A 16,562-nucleotide genomic window follows, 5' to 3' on the forward strand; every position below is an offset into this window, starting at 1 on the left:
GATTTAAAAGTGTTGAAAAGTGTTAAAATGTTCCGCCTCAGTCTTTACCAAACAACAACAACAACAACAAAATTAAAACAACATGGAGGGAAAAATAAAATAAAATAAAATAATAAAAAAGTGCGGGAAACTTTAGTGAAAAAGGCAGAAACAGTCGTTCAATCGTTTCCTTGTGAAATCTGGAGGTCAGATACATCAACTGTCCAGGAATCCTCCAAAATAAAAGAGAAAAGAAAGAAGAATATATTTCCTCCCATTACTTTAAAGTCCAGGAGCGCCGGTTTATTCATTTGATAAAAAGTTCCCGCTCGGCTCTGGACTCAAACACAAACCCTGAATCTTTGTCCGTATGTGCTTCAAAGTCCTAGTACACAGGTTTAGGGTCCGACTGCAAACACTTTCTCTTTGGATTTGTACAAAAATAAATAAAAACTTCTTTTTTTTTCTTCTTTTTTTTTTGGTTTTCAATTTTGTCACTTTGGCTCAAAAGCTGATTTTTTTTTTTTTGGTTTATTTTGCATAATCTGCAGATAAATACTGTACTTCTTTGATTGAGTGTCTCTTGGTCGTGGAAAAAGCACAGATTCCCCCTTTAGTCGGGAGGATTTTAAGGTACGTTAGATGCATAGAAAGGCACTTACAGTCTTTGGTGCAAGAGTCTGAGGATCAACTGAGGTGAACGGCTTTAGAATACTGCAGGTTGTGAGTCTGTGTGTGTGTCTGTGTGTGTGTTTACAGACAAGTCTGCATCCACACGACTGTGTTTTCATTCGTAAACGGCGTTTTCTCGTTAAAAACAATGAGCGTGGTTCCCAAAGTCTGGGTCGGGTCCCCCAGATGGGTCACTTGGAGAAATTTGTACGATTTTCCCAACCTTTAACTTCATATTTAATGTTTATATGTTTTAAATAATGTGCATAAAATGAAGTTTAGATACAGATTTATATCGTTTTCCATCTTTTAAAAGCGGGTCCTCGTACAGAAAGTTGTTTCGTCGCTGATATCGCGACGCGGAACCGACCTACGTCATATTTTTGTCTCATTTCTTTGGTCTCACGTATGACGTATTTAAGACAAGTTGTGATTCATTGGTCAAAGAACGTGGTTTATCTCATGGAAATGTTAAAAAATTGAATGCTGGGCATGCCAATGTGTTAACGACGGTTAGCGGCGTCAACGTTAACGCAAGTTACGTGACTCCCGATTGTTAAAATGAGTCTCTAGATTTAACGCTAAACTTTAAAAACAAAGGCACACATACACAGGTACGCTGGTTATTTGTTAGCACTGCTCTTCTCCTTCCTAATAAACAGACCGCTCCAGTTCCACAGTAACAGCTAACGCTAACGGGGCTAAAGAGCTAACGCAGCTAGCAGAGCTAACTGGTAAACGGTGCCTGGACTCTGGTGCCGCAGCAGGTAAACATGGCGTCACGCGGGTCTTTTAACCAGTCAGTCGTCATGGAAACGCGGCATACGTTAACGTTGACGCCGTTAGCGTGTTAGCGCACCCAGCACTATCAAAAACAAATAAAAATATTTTGACTCTGATTTAAGAAGTTGTTCGCTGTGTTTTAAATGCAGTTTCACTTGAAAACGCTGCTGTAAAGTGGATTTTTTTGAAAACACAGTTGTATGGATGTAGCCCCTAGTGGTGAGTGCTGTGTATTACGGGTCACATGTCTTAGCTGGGTGAGTAGCGGTCAATGGTGCGCCCCTCGGACAGCGCCTGCGGGGGAGGGGGCAGCGCTTGGCCCAGGATGTCCATCTTGTCGTGGGTGAGGCCCAGGTGCTCCGAGGCTAGCTTGGACAGCGGGTACAGGCTCTCCATGGCCTTGGCGTCGGCCACCAGCTGCTGCTGCGCCTGCAGGAGGAGCTCGTTGGCCTTCTCCTGCTTCAGCCCCAGGTGGTCGGCGGTGTATTTACTCAGAGGGTAGATGCCCTCCGCAAAGTCCAGCTTGAGTTTCCCGTCGGCGGTGAGTCCGCCCGCCGCCCCGCCGCTGCTGTGCATCTTCATGTGGCTGATGAGGTTGCGCTGCTGCGCGAACTTCCCGCCGCACACCTGACACTCATAGGGCTTCTCCCCGGAGTGGATGCGCATGTGCTCGGTGAGGCGATACTGCCGCGTGAAGCGCATGCCGCAGGAGTCGCAGGCGAAGGGCTTGAGGCCCAGGTGGCTGCGCATGTGGCGCGTCATCGTGCCGCGCTGCGTGAACTTCTTGCCGCAGATGCTGCACGGGTACGGCCGCGTCAGCCAGTGGGTTTTCTCGTGCTGCCGCAGCGTGGCCGGGTCCTTGTAGGTCTTTTCGCAGTTGGAGCAGCGGTACGGTCGGATCATGTCCCCGATGCTGCCGGAGCCCAGCCCCTGTCTGGACTTGGTCTCCAGGTGGGACAGACTGCTCAGGCTGTTGCTGTTGCTCAGGTTCCCGTAGCCGTTGGTGTTGCCGCTCAGGTTTTTGCCGCCGCCGCCGCCGTTGTTGCCGTTCCCCATCTCGCCGCCGGAGTTCCCGTACAGCTCCTCCTCGGTGTGCGTCTCCACGTGTGCGTTGAGCTGCTCCGAGCTCGGGAAGCCTTTGTCGCAGGGGATGCAGACGTAGAGGTTGTCGCCGAAGCTCTCGGGCTCGTACGACATGTGGAACCTCCCCATCGGTCCGGTCGGGGAGGGCCGGCCCTCGCTGCTGCCGGTCTCCTCCGTCCCCGAGCCGCTTTTGTCGTCCGCTCCCTCGCTCTCCTCCCCGGTCTTGTGGTGGTGGTTGTGATGCTGCTCTCCATTCTCGCCGCCCTCCTCCTCGTCTTCGTCCTCGTCCTCGTCCTCAGCCGTGAAGGACAGCGGCTCGTGTTTGACCCAGCGGTAAATGTTGCCCATCTCCCTGGCCGCGTCGCCTCCGTCCGTGGGGGTCTCGGGGCTGGGCGGGCACGGGTAGCGATCCGTTCCCTGCAAGCTGGAGCGGTGCAGGTGGGGGAGGTGTGGAGCGAGAGGCTGGTTGAGGTGGGGGAACGGCGGAGGGGTGAGGCCGCCGGCCTGGTCGCTGGACTCCATCTTCTCAGAGAAGGACCTGCCGTTGGTTGCGTGAACGGGACTGGTGCGGCCGCTCAGGGTCCCGTCTCGCTCCTCGTCGTTGTGAGCGTTTGTCAGGGGGTGGGAGGGAGTGTGCTGAGACTGAGACCCGGGGCTCTTCTTCGACAGATCCAGGCCAAAGTTGGGGGAGCAGTTCCTCTCGGCGTGGGCCAAACGCCCGAGCTGAGCGGGAAGAGCCGCCTGCAGGGACGGGAACACCTGCGAGCCCTGGGCGGAGATGGGAGCGTACAGCTCGCCGGCGTGGATGCCCAGTCGATGCGGAACGATCTCGTCCATCGGCGGCGCCCGGTGCGCGTGGCTGTTCAAGATCCCGCCCGGAGGACAGGGCTGGATGACCGGAGTAGAAAGCCTGTACCGGCCATCGCTCCGTAGCCCAATACTGTTGGGCCCCATCTTTGGGTAGGGCAGAAAGGCCGGGCTGGTGCGGGGCGGGTATTTGCCGTTTCTCTTCAGCTTCTTTTTGCATAACGCCACCAAGTCGAGCAGCTGAAGGTAACTCGCCGCTGCCAGGACGGCGCCCAGGTTGGGTTCGGCGGGAGAGGCGGGGTCTCCGTCTGTGAGGCGGCCGGTGTAGATGTAGTCCAGGATGACCCTGAAGACGCCCGGACTCACCATCTCGTGGTCGAGGTTGATGAGATTGTCATGGACCACCAGGGATTTCAGGTAGAGGCTGCTGGCCGCCAGAATGTTCTTGTGAGCCCGGAAGAGGGCGTTCTGCACCACGATGATGACATCGCACAGGAAGCCCTTGGTTCGCTGGCTGTTGAGCTGCAGGAGGAGATCCCTAGCGTGACTTGGTACTTCCATGGCATCCAGCATCGTCTTCAGTCCGCCACCTGCAGCAACAAGAGATATCTGTGAGAAATCAAGCACCAGTCGGCGTTTAGAGCCCAACCCAACCCTAACCCTGAAAACCAGAAATAGGTAAATAAACTTTCTACATCAATCAAGAGGAGGTTTTGAGGGTCAAAGCTTCGGATCAGGAACAAATTAAAGTCATAAAGACTAGGATTACCAAATTAAAAGTCAACTATTTTGATCATCGTTGTTCAATCAACAAGTTTCCTGATGCTTCAGCTTCTTAAATGCCAATATTTTCTGGTTTCTTTGCTCCATAAAACAAATAAATCATTGAAACTGAACAAAATAAGATGAATCAATAAAACCACATTACTCATATAGGTTTGACTCAATTCACTTCATATCAACGTAAGCAGCACATACAGATTTATGTTGCCTTTATATCCATGATACCAATAATATCACGATACACGATAGCAATAGGATACACGGTCCACGATACCAGTAATATCACAATACCTGATCCACGATACCAATAATATCACGATACACAGTCCATGATACCAATATCATGGTCCACGATACCAATATCATGATCCACGATATCAATAATATCACAATATACAGTCCACAATACCAATAATATTGCGATACATGATCCACGATACCAATAATATCACGATACACAGTCCACGATACCAAAAATATTGCGATACATGATCCACGATACCAATAATATCACGATACACAGTCCACGATACCAATATCATGGTCCACGATACCAATATCATGGTCAACGATACCAATAATATCACAATACATGATCCACGATACCAATAATATCACGATACACAGTCCACGATACCAATAATATTGCGATACATGATCCACGATACCAATAATATTGCGATACATGATCCACGATATCAATAATATTGCGATACATGATCCACGATACCAATAATATTACAATACATGATCCACGATATCATTAATATTGCGATACATGATCCACGATATCATTAATATTGCGATACATGATCCACGATACCAATAATATTACAATACATGATCCACGATATCATTAATATTGCGATACATGATCCACGATATCATTAATATTGCGATACATGATCCACGATATCAATAATATCACAATACACAATAGCAATACGATACACAGTCCACTATACCAATAATATCACAATAAACAGTCCACAATACCAATAATATCACGATACACAGTCCACTATACCAATAATATCGCGATAAACAGTCAATGATACCAATAATATCACGATAAACAGTCCACGATACCAATAATATCACGATACATGATCCACGATATCAATAATATCACGATATACGATACACTATTAATAACTATTTTGATCATTGGTTCAATCAAACAAGTTTCCTGATGCTTCAGCTTCTTAAATGCCGATATTTTCTGTTTTCTTTGCTCCATAAAACAAATAAATCATTAAAACTGAACAAAATAAGACATTTGAGAACATTATTTCCAACACAAAATCAATATTTTCTGACATTTTCTGGCCCAAACAAGTCATCGATTAATCAATAAAACCACATTAATATATAAGTTTGACTCAATTCACTTCATATCAATGTAAACAGCACATATATATTATAGAACATACAGATTTGTGTTGCCTCTATAACCATATTTTAAAATCTCGTTTGTTTGTATTTAAAAGTTACGCACGACAGTTTTCAGTTGCGTTCATTTCTGTCTTAATTCTCATGAACTCATGAGCACAAAATCTATAGCGAAGCCCAGAAAACAAGACGTCGACTTGATTTAAAAACATTCTCCTGACGAGTTAATGATCTCCATCACTTTTCTTTGAGCTTCTTCTTCAACAGAACATGACGTCAGGTTCGTAAATGATCTTCACGCGTCGAGGGAAACGGACGATAAACAGCGCGACACACGCGAGGGTGATTGACAGACGGTGTCTTCGTCCGTGGATTCACCAAAATTTACACAAATTTGGTCAAATTGTGAATTTTGATGCTTGAAAATTCAAGTTTTTTTGGCGTTTGGAAGACTTCAAACACACGTCTGTTTTATTTCTTATTTAATAGTTTATTTGTCAAGGACATCGCAAAGAACATGACATCATATCAAAGTAGAAACAGATGTCGTCCACTGAAAGCTATGTTCTCTTAAAGGATAAAACAGACGTGAATAATAATAGGTATATACAAGTATATATATATATATATATATATATATATGTATGTATAATATATATATATGTATATATATATTCTAAGAGTGAGTCTATCGATTTTTATACACAAAAATATAACATAATCATCTAAAAATCACAATATTTACTGTCTCAATATGTGAGTATGTAATAACGTGCGGTGGTTTAGAGCAGATTTAGGGCAAATTTAGGAACCCAACATTGGACTGAGGGCCGCCAAAGGGAAAAAAAAGAAAAAAAACCAGAAAGAAATCCCATTTGTAATAACTGTCGTCCAAAATGTGACTATTTTTTTGGAAAAAAAATTTTGGTCCAAAATTTGACAAAAACGTTGTACTGTACTATGTCATCCCAAATTTGACAAAAACATTGTGCTATACTATGTCGTCCCAAATTTGAAAAAAAAATCCAAAAAAATGTTGGTCCAAAATTTGACAAAAACACCGTATAACACTATATCGTCCCAAATGTGAAAAAAAAATTTGGTCCAAAATAAATTTGATCCAAAATTTGACAAAAACACTGTACTATACTATGTAGTCCCAAATTTGACAATTTTTTCCAAAAACAAAAACGTCATACTATACTATGTAGGCCAAAATGTGACATTTTTTGGGAAAAAATTCCAACGCCATAATTTGACAAAAACGCTGTACTATACTGTCGTTCCAAATTTGACGATATTTTGAAAAAAAAAAAAATTTGGTCCAAAATTTTACAAAAACATTGTACTATACTATGTCGTCCAAAATGTGACCATTTTTTGGGAAAGAATTTAAATGCCAATATTTGACAAAAACCTCATACTATACTGTGTCACTGTGTCATCCAAAATTTGATGACATAGTAAATACAGTTGTATAGTTTACACTTACTGATCTGTATCCAGTAATGCCCAATAAACATTTAACAAGCTTAGTCGCTCCTGGATTAAAACTATCAACTGTAATTTGGCTCGTGGGCCGCCAGAAATGTTTCTGCGGGCCGCCATTGGCTCACGGGACGCACTTTGAGAACCAATGGTTTAGAGTGTACAGATATTTAAATACATGTACTACTACTACTACTACTACATGTAATACTACTACTTCACATCCATTCCAGACGGGAATATGGACGAAAAACGCTGTACGAACTTTTTCCCTCCTCTGGGAGACAAGGAACTGAGTTTGTTCCATTTTGTAGAAAATTAAACTACAGAAGATCATGGAAACGTCTACGCTACGAAACACCAGCTAATTACCGAAGTTTTGTTTGCGTCACAAGTAACAGTTGGTACAGTTGTGTAATTAAAACCATTTTATTCCATTCATTCATTCATTCATGTGTCCCCACTGCTGTGATCTAACGCTGACGTGGAACAGGAACTGACCGGACGCGTACATATGTTATCCGTAGTTACGAGCGTTCACCGTTCACAGAGTACGTGGAGGAAACAAATACAGGAAGTGCCGCACAGAAAACAGGAAGTTGGACCCTTCAGTTTCTTCCGCATTCAAAGATATCGTTCATTAACGGAGAAAGACAAATCTGTGTGTGCGACTGTTCTAGGTCACTACGAGTCCAGCGATACGGAAAACACAGACGGAACTGAGTTTTTCTGTCGAGACAATGTTCCCGGGGGGGGGGGACGTTTATAGACGTGGGACCAGCACAACTTCCCTTCACAACAAACGTCTCAGTGAACATCTGAGACAAACACGTCTACCTCTAAAATTATTTTTATTAAAAATTTACGCACTTCGTCAGGTGAAACACGTTGTTCCGTAAATTCCGTAAAAACGCGAGCGACGACCACTTCCGCTTCTAAGAAAAAGACGCTAACGACGGGAGCCGATCGACGGATTCAAGACTTTGAGACTTTGTCGAGGACTTTGTGAATTCTTTGTCGCACAATCTTCCAGGAAAACTAAAGAAGCCACGACGGCTTCTGCGCGAAATCCCGTTAACAAGGAAGGGGGCGTGGCCTGAACGTGAGCGTAGCTTCGGACAAACTCACACCAGCATCTAAACGTTCATCGTGTTCAAGAATCACCACCATAATAATAAAAATAATAAAAATATGCTCAATAAAGTCACTGAGTGTTACATAAATGTTAATTTTTACTACGTATTATGTTGTTTTAAGACATTTTGTCGGTAAATTAAGTGTAAAATACATATATGTAAATTACTTAAAGGCGCCACATGTAAGAATGTGGCCAAAAACTGTTACTACATTCAAATTCAAAACACCGAGGTCTTTTAGGTTTCGTTTTCTGACGTAACTGGTTCAACCCGTGGTTGCTCGGCAGCTGAGACTCTACTGACTGCAATGATTGGTAGACAGCGGTAGGTGGCGCCAAAACATGATTTGCAGTCTTCAAAATATTTTTTTTAATGCAAATATTTTGTCTGTACTGTTGTTGTTGTTGGTGAGTTCAGTTTGTTATATGAACATTATTCCTGAGTCTCTGTGACATATTAGGAGGATTTTATGATTTATTACATAATGCGCCTTTAAATTTTAAAAAAACAAAATGGAATTTGGAACAAAATAACACAGATTTCATAAAGATCTACAGTTGTTTGGATAAGAAATATAAGAGTTATCAGAGAACTAACAGACAAGAGTTTACCGTTTTCCCATCATCTTCACTTCCTTCTGCAGCAAAAGCAGAAATAAAGAAGGAGAAAGTGACACGCGATTAATCGCGCATTTCTGCGACGTTCAGTAACCGTCGGCTTCCTGACGACGAGCAAAGGGTGTTTGGATGTTGTGATGAAGAGCAGAGCATCTAAATAAACCTGCTGTGACGCAGCGACGCGTCCAGAAAAGTCAGAAATAGATCTGGACTTTTCTGCTCCCCGATCTGTCGTCTTATAAGGAACAATGAGCTCTGAGGGATTAAATCAACCCGAGTTCGCAGGAGCCGACACAAACCAGGCCCCGCCCACTCTCCGCCCACACAAACCAGGCCCCGCCCACTCTACACACACACACACACAAACCAGGCCCCCAAAAAGAATAACAAAAAATAAACATCAATTTGGTTCATATTCTCACAGTTTGTGGAGATAAAAGTTACAATAACAAGAAAAACTTCAGAAAAAAGTCGGAAACTCACGACACGATACGCAATACACGGTCACAAATAATGTCATGATACATGGTCCATGATACTAATAATATCACAATAATGATCCACGATATCAATAATATCACAATAATGATCCACGATACCAATAATATCACGATACATGATACCAATAATATTGCGATACATAATCCATGATAAAAAATAATATCACGATACATGATCCATGATACCAATATCATGATCCACGATACCAATAATATCACAATACACAGTCCACGATACCAATAATATCACAATACATGATCTATGATACCAATACTATCTTGATACACGATAGCAATACGATACACGGTCCACGATACCAATACTATCACGATACATGATCCACGACACCAATAATATCACGATACACAGTCCACGATACCAATAATATCACAATACATGATCTATGATACCAATAATATCAGGATACACATTCCACGATACCAATAATATCGTGATACATGATCTACGATACCAATAATATCACAATACATGATCTATGATACCAATACTATCTTGATACACGATAGCAATACGATACATGGTCCACGATACCAATAATATCGTGATACGTGATCTACGATACTAATAATATCACAGTAATGATCCATGATACCAATAATATCACGATCCACGATAGCAATACAATACCAATAATATCACGTTACATGATATCAATAATATCATGATACAAACGATTCTCTCATAACCTCAGGTCTTATTCACACAGAAACAGAACTTTCCCGACACAATTTGTTTTCCGTTTCTGTTTGTAAACATTTGAATAACGTGCATAAAATTACGTCTTTATTAATTTACCAAACGTCTCTTTTCAAAATGATATGAGCAGTTTTGCTCTCGTCCCGTTTCCCAGCATTAAAAAGGTTTGTGAGAACAGTTCATTATCAGGCTTCGTTTGGACAAACATGTTTATATTCAACGTTTTTAGTCAAGTTTTAGCCGAACTAACACAATCATTTAAACGTAAACAGATGCTTTTCAAAGGTTTCTGTTCTCGCAGTTATCATCACAAGACGAGTGAGGGGGCGGAGCTATGACATCATCGCTTCACTAAAGTCAACGGTTTAAAAACACAAAAACACAAAGTTCTCATTCTGAATTCATAAAAGAGATCCTGAATCTTTGGTTACGTTTGGTCTTTCTCTCTCTGTGATCTCTGAGGAGAACCTGGACCTCAGTCTGAGAACCTGGACCTCAGTTTGAGAACCTGGACCTCAGCTTGAGAACCTGGACCTCAGCTTGAGAACCTGGACCTCAGACTGAGAACCTGGACCTCAGCTTGAGAACCTGGACCTCAGACTGAGAACCTGGACCTCAGTTTGAGAACCTGGACCTCAGTTTGAGAACCTGGACCTCAGTTTGAGAACCTGGACCTCAGACTGAGAACCTGGACCTCAGTTTGAGAACCTGGACCTCAGTTTGAGAACCTGGACCTCAGCTTGAGAACCTGGACCTCAGCTTGAGAACCTGGACCTCAGACTGAGAACCTGGACCTCAGCTTGAGAACCTGGACCTCAGTTTGAGAACCTGGACCTCAGTTTGAGAACCTGGACCTCAGTCAGAACCTGGACCTCAGTTTGAGAACCTGGACCTCAGTTTGAGAACCTGGACCTCAGTTTGAGAACCTGGACCTCAGTGTGAGAACCTGGACCTCAGTGTGAGAACCTGGACCTCAGTTTGAGAACCTGGACCTCAGTCAGAACCTGGACCTCAGTTTGAGAACCTGGACCTCAGTTTGAGAACCTGGACCTCAGTTTAAGAACCTGGACCTCAGTTTGAGAACCTGGACCTCAGTTTGAGAACCTGAACCTTAGTTTGAGAACCTGGACCTCAGTTTGAGAACCTGGACCTCAGTTTGAGAACCTGAACCTTAGTTTGAGAACCTGGACCTCAGTTTGAGAACCTGGACCTCAGTTTGAGAACCTGGACCTCAGTTTGAGAACCCTGTCCTGTTTCACATCGTTTATAAATGAGTGAAAAACATCAATATAAATGTGTTTATGATGCAAAATCATTCAGGAAAATTATTTGACAACAACTCTACACACACACACACACACACACACACACTCACTCACACTCAGACACGTGCGCTTTAATATCAACACTAATTGTTCCATGAAGCCTTGAATAAACTGCACGAGCAGCAGCAGCAGCAACAGCAGCAGAAACAGCAGCAGTGACAGTAGAAGCAGTAACAGCAGCAGCATTGAGAGCAGCAGCATCAGCAGCATCAGTAGCAGTAATGAGAGCAGCAGCAGCGGAAACAGCAGCAGAAACAGCAGCAGAAACAGCAGCAGAAACAGCAGCAGAAACAGCAGCAGAAACAGCAGCAGCAGCAGTAACAGTATCAGTGTATTGTGTTTTATTGTTGAATCAGTGAGGACACTAAAGATTTCAAACTCTCTCCATTGTTGATTTTTCCATCAACATGAAACAATCACACTTTTTAATCGTCACATTTTGATGAGAATTGTTTAAAATGGAGCCGTTTCCTTATTTATTGTGTTTAATATTTTTCTGTTAGCGACAGACAAAAGTGTTTTGTGATATTTGTGTTTTGATTTAAAGGCGTCTGTCGTCACAATAGAATCAGATCAGACTTTTTGTTTGATTTTACCCAGAGAAACAAAGTGTTTGCATCAGATATTCTAGAGATTCTTCAACAGAGATTGTGTTCAAGGTCGAGGTCGAGGTCAAGGTCAGTGGTGAGGTCAAGTTTAAAAAACGGAACAGGTTTGAGAAAATCATTCCTTTATTTATTTAATTAAAAACAGCAGGTTTTTCACTTTCCTTAAACACTTTTCTCTGCTTTTCTGTTTTCTTTAACATTTCTGAACTTTTTTGTTTTTGTATTTTTGAGTCACACGGTCAAACTTTAGGTTCAATGTTTGTGGTTTTTTTGGGGGTTTTTTAAAAAAATACATGTTGAGGAAAACGCTGAGTCACTGTTACGGTTAGTGTCGTTATCATCGTGCGGAGAAAACGTCAACAATCACAAAAACACACACAAACGGTCGGATTTTCACATTTTTCTGAAGCGATTTAAAGACGTCAAATCATCACCTGATAACAACATAGATACATGTACACACATATATGTGTATATATATATACACTGTACACATATATGTTTACATACACATATAAACATATAGGAAAAATTATAGTTAATCGTAGTTTAATTTTTAAAATTGTATTTAAGGATTTTATTAAATATAGATTTTGAGGAAAACGCTGAGTCATCGTTACGTTTAGTTACATCATCACGTGATGAACTGTCGTCAACAATAAAGGGAAAAATTGTTAATATTTTGTAATATTTATGATTTTTTTTAAAATGTGTAATTTTTTTTTTATTTCATCTCCGTTTGTGTTGATGTTTGTTCTTTTTAAAGTTTGTCGTGAAAAATCGTGACCTGATGACAAAGAGTAAAAAATAAATAAAAAGACCGTTTTTAGTTTCTTCCAAACGCTGCGTTTACTTTTCCACCGTGTCCTCGTTTGACGTCTAAAGTGTGTGTGTGTTTGTGTGTGTTTGTGTGTGTCTCTGTGTGTTTGTGTGTCTGTGATGATTCAGTCACCGACGTTTCACATCAAACGTTCACAAACGACAGACGTTAAAGTTTTGTGGGTTTTTTTCCCTCCGGTTTCGAGGCGTTGAGCTTGTCGTTAGCGGTTAGCTATGCTAACACACACACACCCATACGCACACAGTGCATCATTATCAATTAAAACTTTTTTTTTTTTTTTTTAAACAGAACTAACAATTTTCTTAATTTCACTTTGCTTTTTTTGCTGTTTTTTAAACATAAAATTTGATGAGAATTCTTTAGCGACGTGTTTTTGAGCGTTCGCGTCTGTATTTGTGCAAATGTGAAGAAAAAGAACAAACTTTTGACAGATTTGTGACAAAGTCCAGAGTCTGTTTCTCTTGTAAACTTCTGTATTTGTTTAAAAACGCAGTGAGTCGACCCCGTTTGAAAGCAGCTTCTTTTCCAGATTTCTTTAAAGAGTCGACGCCGTCGCTGCTTCCTGTCGTCGTCGTCGTCGTCGTGTTCACACGGACGTTTAAATCTGATCTGAGACTCAAATAAACTGTGGAAATGATGGTTTTTAATCCACGTTCAGAAACTCAAACACTGACGCACAGAAGTCCGTCCACGGTTTGTGTTTCAGGCGTTTTTTTGGGTCTGTTTTGTCACTTTTGTGGCTTTTGGATTAAAGTACACACACACACACACACACAGACACACAAACACACACAAACATCTGCTTTAAACGTCACAAAGTTTCTGCTTTTTTAATATCGACGCAGCACAATTCGCTTTTTCACAAAAGTCAAGTGAAACAAATTTATCCTCGTGCTGATTTTGTACAAGTGTGTGTGTGTGTGTGTGTGTGTGTGTGTGCGTGTGTGTGTGTTTTGGTGAAAACATGATTAACAGTCAGCGTCAGTTTCCTGTGCGGCTGCGACAAAAAAAACTTCACCACATGTGAGCGAAAATTAACGCAGGAGGCGTAAAAATAATCCCAATAATCCAAATAATATTGATAATAATCTGTGTTTGTGCGTGAACACAGGAAGCTGTCACTTTATGTATATTCAATTTAAAAAATATGCACGGGTCAGAGTCGAGATTCAAAAGTCTAATTGTTTAAAAGGAGAGAAAATATACAAATAAATACAATTAAATATTAAAAAAAACACAAAAAAAGTGTAAAAAACTATGTTCTGAGAGGAAATATGATCCTGTACAAAATAAAATATATGTAAAAACTCTTCAAAACAAAAGCTCAATCTTAAATATTCACCCTCGACAACAAAAGTGCTTCATTTCAGGCAAAAACACGCAGATTATTGGTGTTTAATCTGCAGTTAAAGGACTATTTTACAGTGAATAATCTGTTATTTAGTGTGAACACGTTTCTCTGCTCCTTCATCTGGATTATAATCTGCTTTTCGTCACTTTTCTGTTTGCAGCAGCAGTGAAAACACACGCATCATCATCATCACCTTCACCTCCTCTTCCTCATCCTTCACCTCCGCTTTCTGCGCGTGAACCTGGCACGAGCCTTTTAATCCCTGTTAATCCAGACAGTGTCCTCTCTGTCCCTCACAACAAATTCACGTCTTTCTAACACAAAAATCACACAAATTCAAGTTTTTCATAGACAACAAAATCATGAATAATCTGCCTTTCACCTTCTTCACGCGCGCCGATGGTCACGCGCAGGACAAAATTTAAAACTTCCTTCTTTCGTTTTTATCATTTCATTATTTTCACACAGATTAAATCCGTCTTTACAGAAGTTCCCTTTAAATGTTTTATTTAGATTTAATTTATTTTTAAATCTTTTTGTAAAAAAACAACCCTGAGATTTGATGATTTTAAATTTAGGTTGACCCGCGACTCAAAGTCAGATTATAATCTCGTGCAAAAGTGTGAAAGTTACAGAGTTGTAGTCGGTGCGTGGTTCGTGTATTTTTATTTATGTCGTTTTGCAGGTTTTCGCGGATTAAATCGCGGATTAAATCAAGAATAAATTGACTTTAATTTAAGATTTTTACGTGTATTTATACTTCATTTGACCCCGAGTCAGATTATAATCTCCAGTAAGGCGTGACAGTTGTGATAGAGTTGTAGTGAGTGCATGTTTTCGGATTAAATCGCAGAAACATACGTTGCATACATTTTTATTCAAATTTGATTCGAGTCGGATTATAATCTCGTGTAACGAGTGACAGTTGTGGATTTGGAGGTCGATGTTTGCAGGTTTTCCGGATTAAATGCGAATCACATTGAAGAACAAGTTCATTTTTGTAAATTTAAACTTTAATTTGAGCGGAGAGTCAGAGTGGGATTATAATCTCCTGTTAGCAGTGACAGTTATAGATTTGTACTTTGTGTTGTTTGATGTTTTTTTTTTTTTTTTTTTTAAAGTGTCATTTTGCAGCTTTTCGCAATGAATCGCAGATTTAATCCGAACCAGATTTTGATTGAAGGCATAAATTAGGATTAAAAGCAGGTTCTTGTTTGAACACAGATTAAGATTAGACTGAAGTTTAATAATAAAAACATCTGCGGAGGGTTTTTCTGTCTCGCGCTCTGTCACAGAAACAACAGCAGATTAAAGTTGGTTCGTTGTTGGATTATTTGTGTCTGGATTATGGAGATTAAAAAACAGCACATCCCATAATAACAATAATAACAACAATAATAACGATGATAATCCAGCTGTGTCCGCTCTTACCTGCATGCCCGACGTCTCGTGCCATCCGCTCTAAGTCTCCCTTAATGATCATGTCAGCTCGCGCTGCAGCCTCAGCCTCTCGCGCTCATATCTGACGTGTTTTTAGTGCCAGCCTCCAGCGCGAGACATGCCAGTTTTCCTGCGCGCGCGTGCCAGCTCCTCTCTCTCTCTCTCTCTCTCTTATTCTCTCTCTCTCTCTTCAATGATTATTAATTGATATGAATTTCTTGTCTCAGTTCAGGTCCGTGCTCTCTCTCTCTCTCGCTCTCTCGCTCTCTCTCTTTAAGCCCCGCCCCCTTCAGCAGAATCAGTTTCCTCCTCTTTTTTTTTTTACTCTTTTTTTCTTTCGCTGATTTCAGATCACGAAGATGATTTTATTGATGATGATGATGATGATGATGATTGTGATCAATGAAGCAGCGGCGCGTGCGTGTGTGTGTGTGTGTGCGCGCGCTCGTGTCACGCTACAGTTCAAAGGTACAGTTGAGGGCAGGAACTTTCACGTGACCTTGACTTGAACTTTGTCCACACGTCGCGTCTTAAAGAGACAGCGCGCGCGCGTGTGTGTGTGTGTGTGTGTGTAATTACCAGTTAAATCACCATCTTCTACACTTTATTGTCACTAGAACCACATTTTAACAGCGAGATTAATCACATTTGTATTAATAATATGATCATTTAAAACATTGGTGTCACATTTTGACATGTTTTAATACATTCTGTCAACAGGAAGCTAAAATATAAAGGTCATTGTTTTATTTATTTATTTTTTTAAATACGTGTTTTAATTATAAAGTGTTTTTTAATTAAGTGAACAGTCATAACGCGGTGAATTTAAAGGGTTAAACGCGGGGTTTTAAATGAAGTGATGATGATGATGATTTCATCCTCAAATCTGGATTCATTTGTTCATGTTGTTTCACCGTTTAATGAAAAACACACGCGCACTGATGTTCATCTGTGTGTGTGTGTGTGTGTGTGTGTGTAATGAAAACAAGGCACTGACACTTGATTTATTAACTTTATCACTAATATTTAATATTTCAGA

General features: G+C 41.2%; 1 protein-coding gene across 1 annotated transcript; it reads right to left on the reverse strand.

Annotated features, from left to right (window-relative positions):
• Positions 1–1,683: 1,683 nt before the first annotated feature.
• On the reverse strand, positions 1,684–15,566 carry hic1 (hypermethylated in cancer 1; the record flags this gene model as incomplete). The annotated part of the gene is made up of 2 exons (XM_083886666.1): positions 1,684–3,914; positions 15,515–15,566. 2 exons carry the CDS (start codon positions 15,564–15,566, stop codon positions 1,684–1,686), a joined length of 2,283 nt encoding a protein of 760 aa, XP_083742792.1.
• Positions 15,567–16,562: the final 996 nt, after the last annotated feature.

The sequence above is a fragment of the Microchirus variegatus genome (assembly GCF_963457635.1).
Source record: "Microchirus variegatus genome assembly, chromosome: 3".
NCBI classification, from domain to species: Eukaryota; Metazoa; Chordata; class Actinopteri; order Pleuronectiformes; family Soleidae; genus Microchirus; species Microchirus variegatus.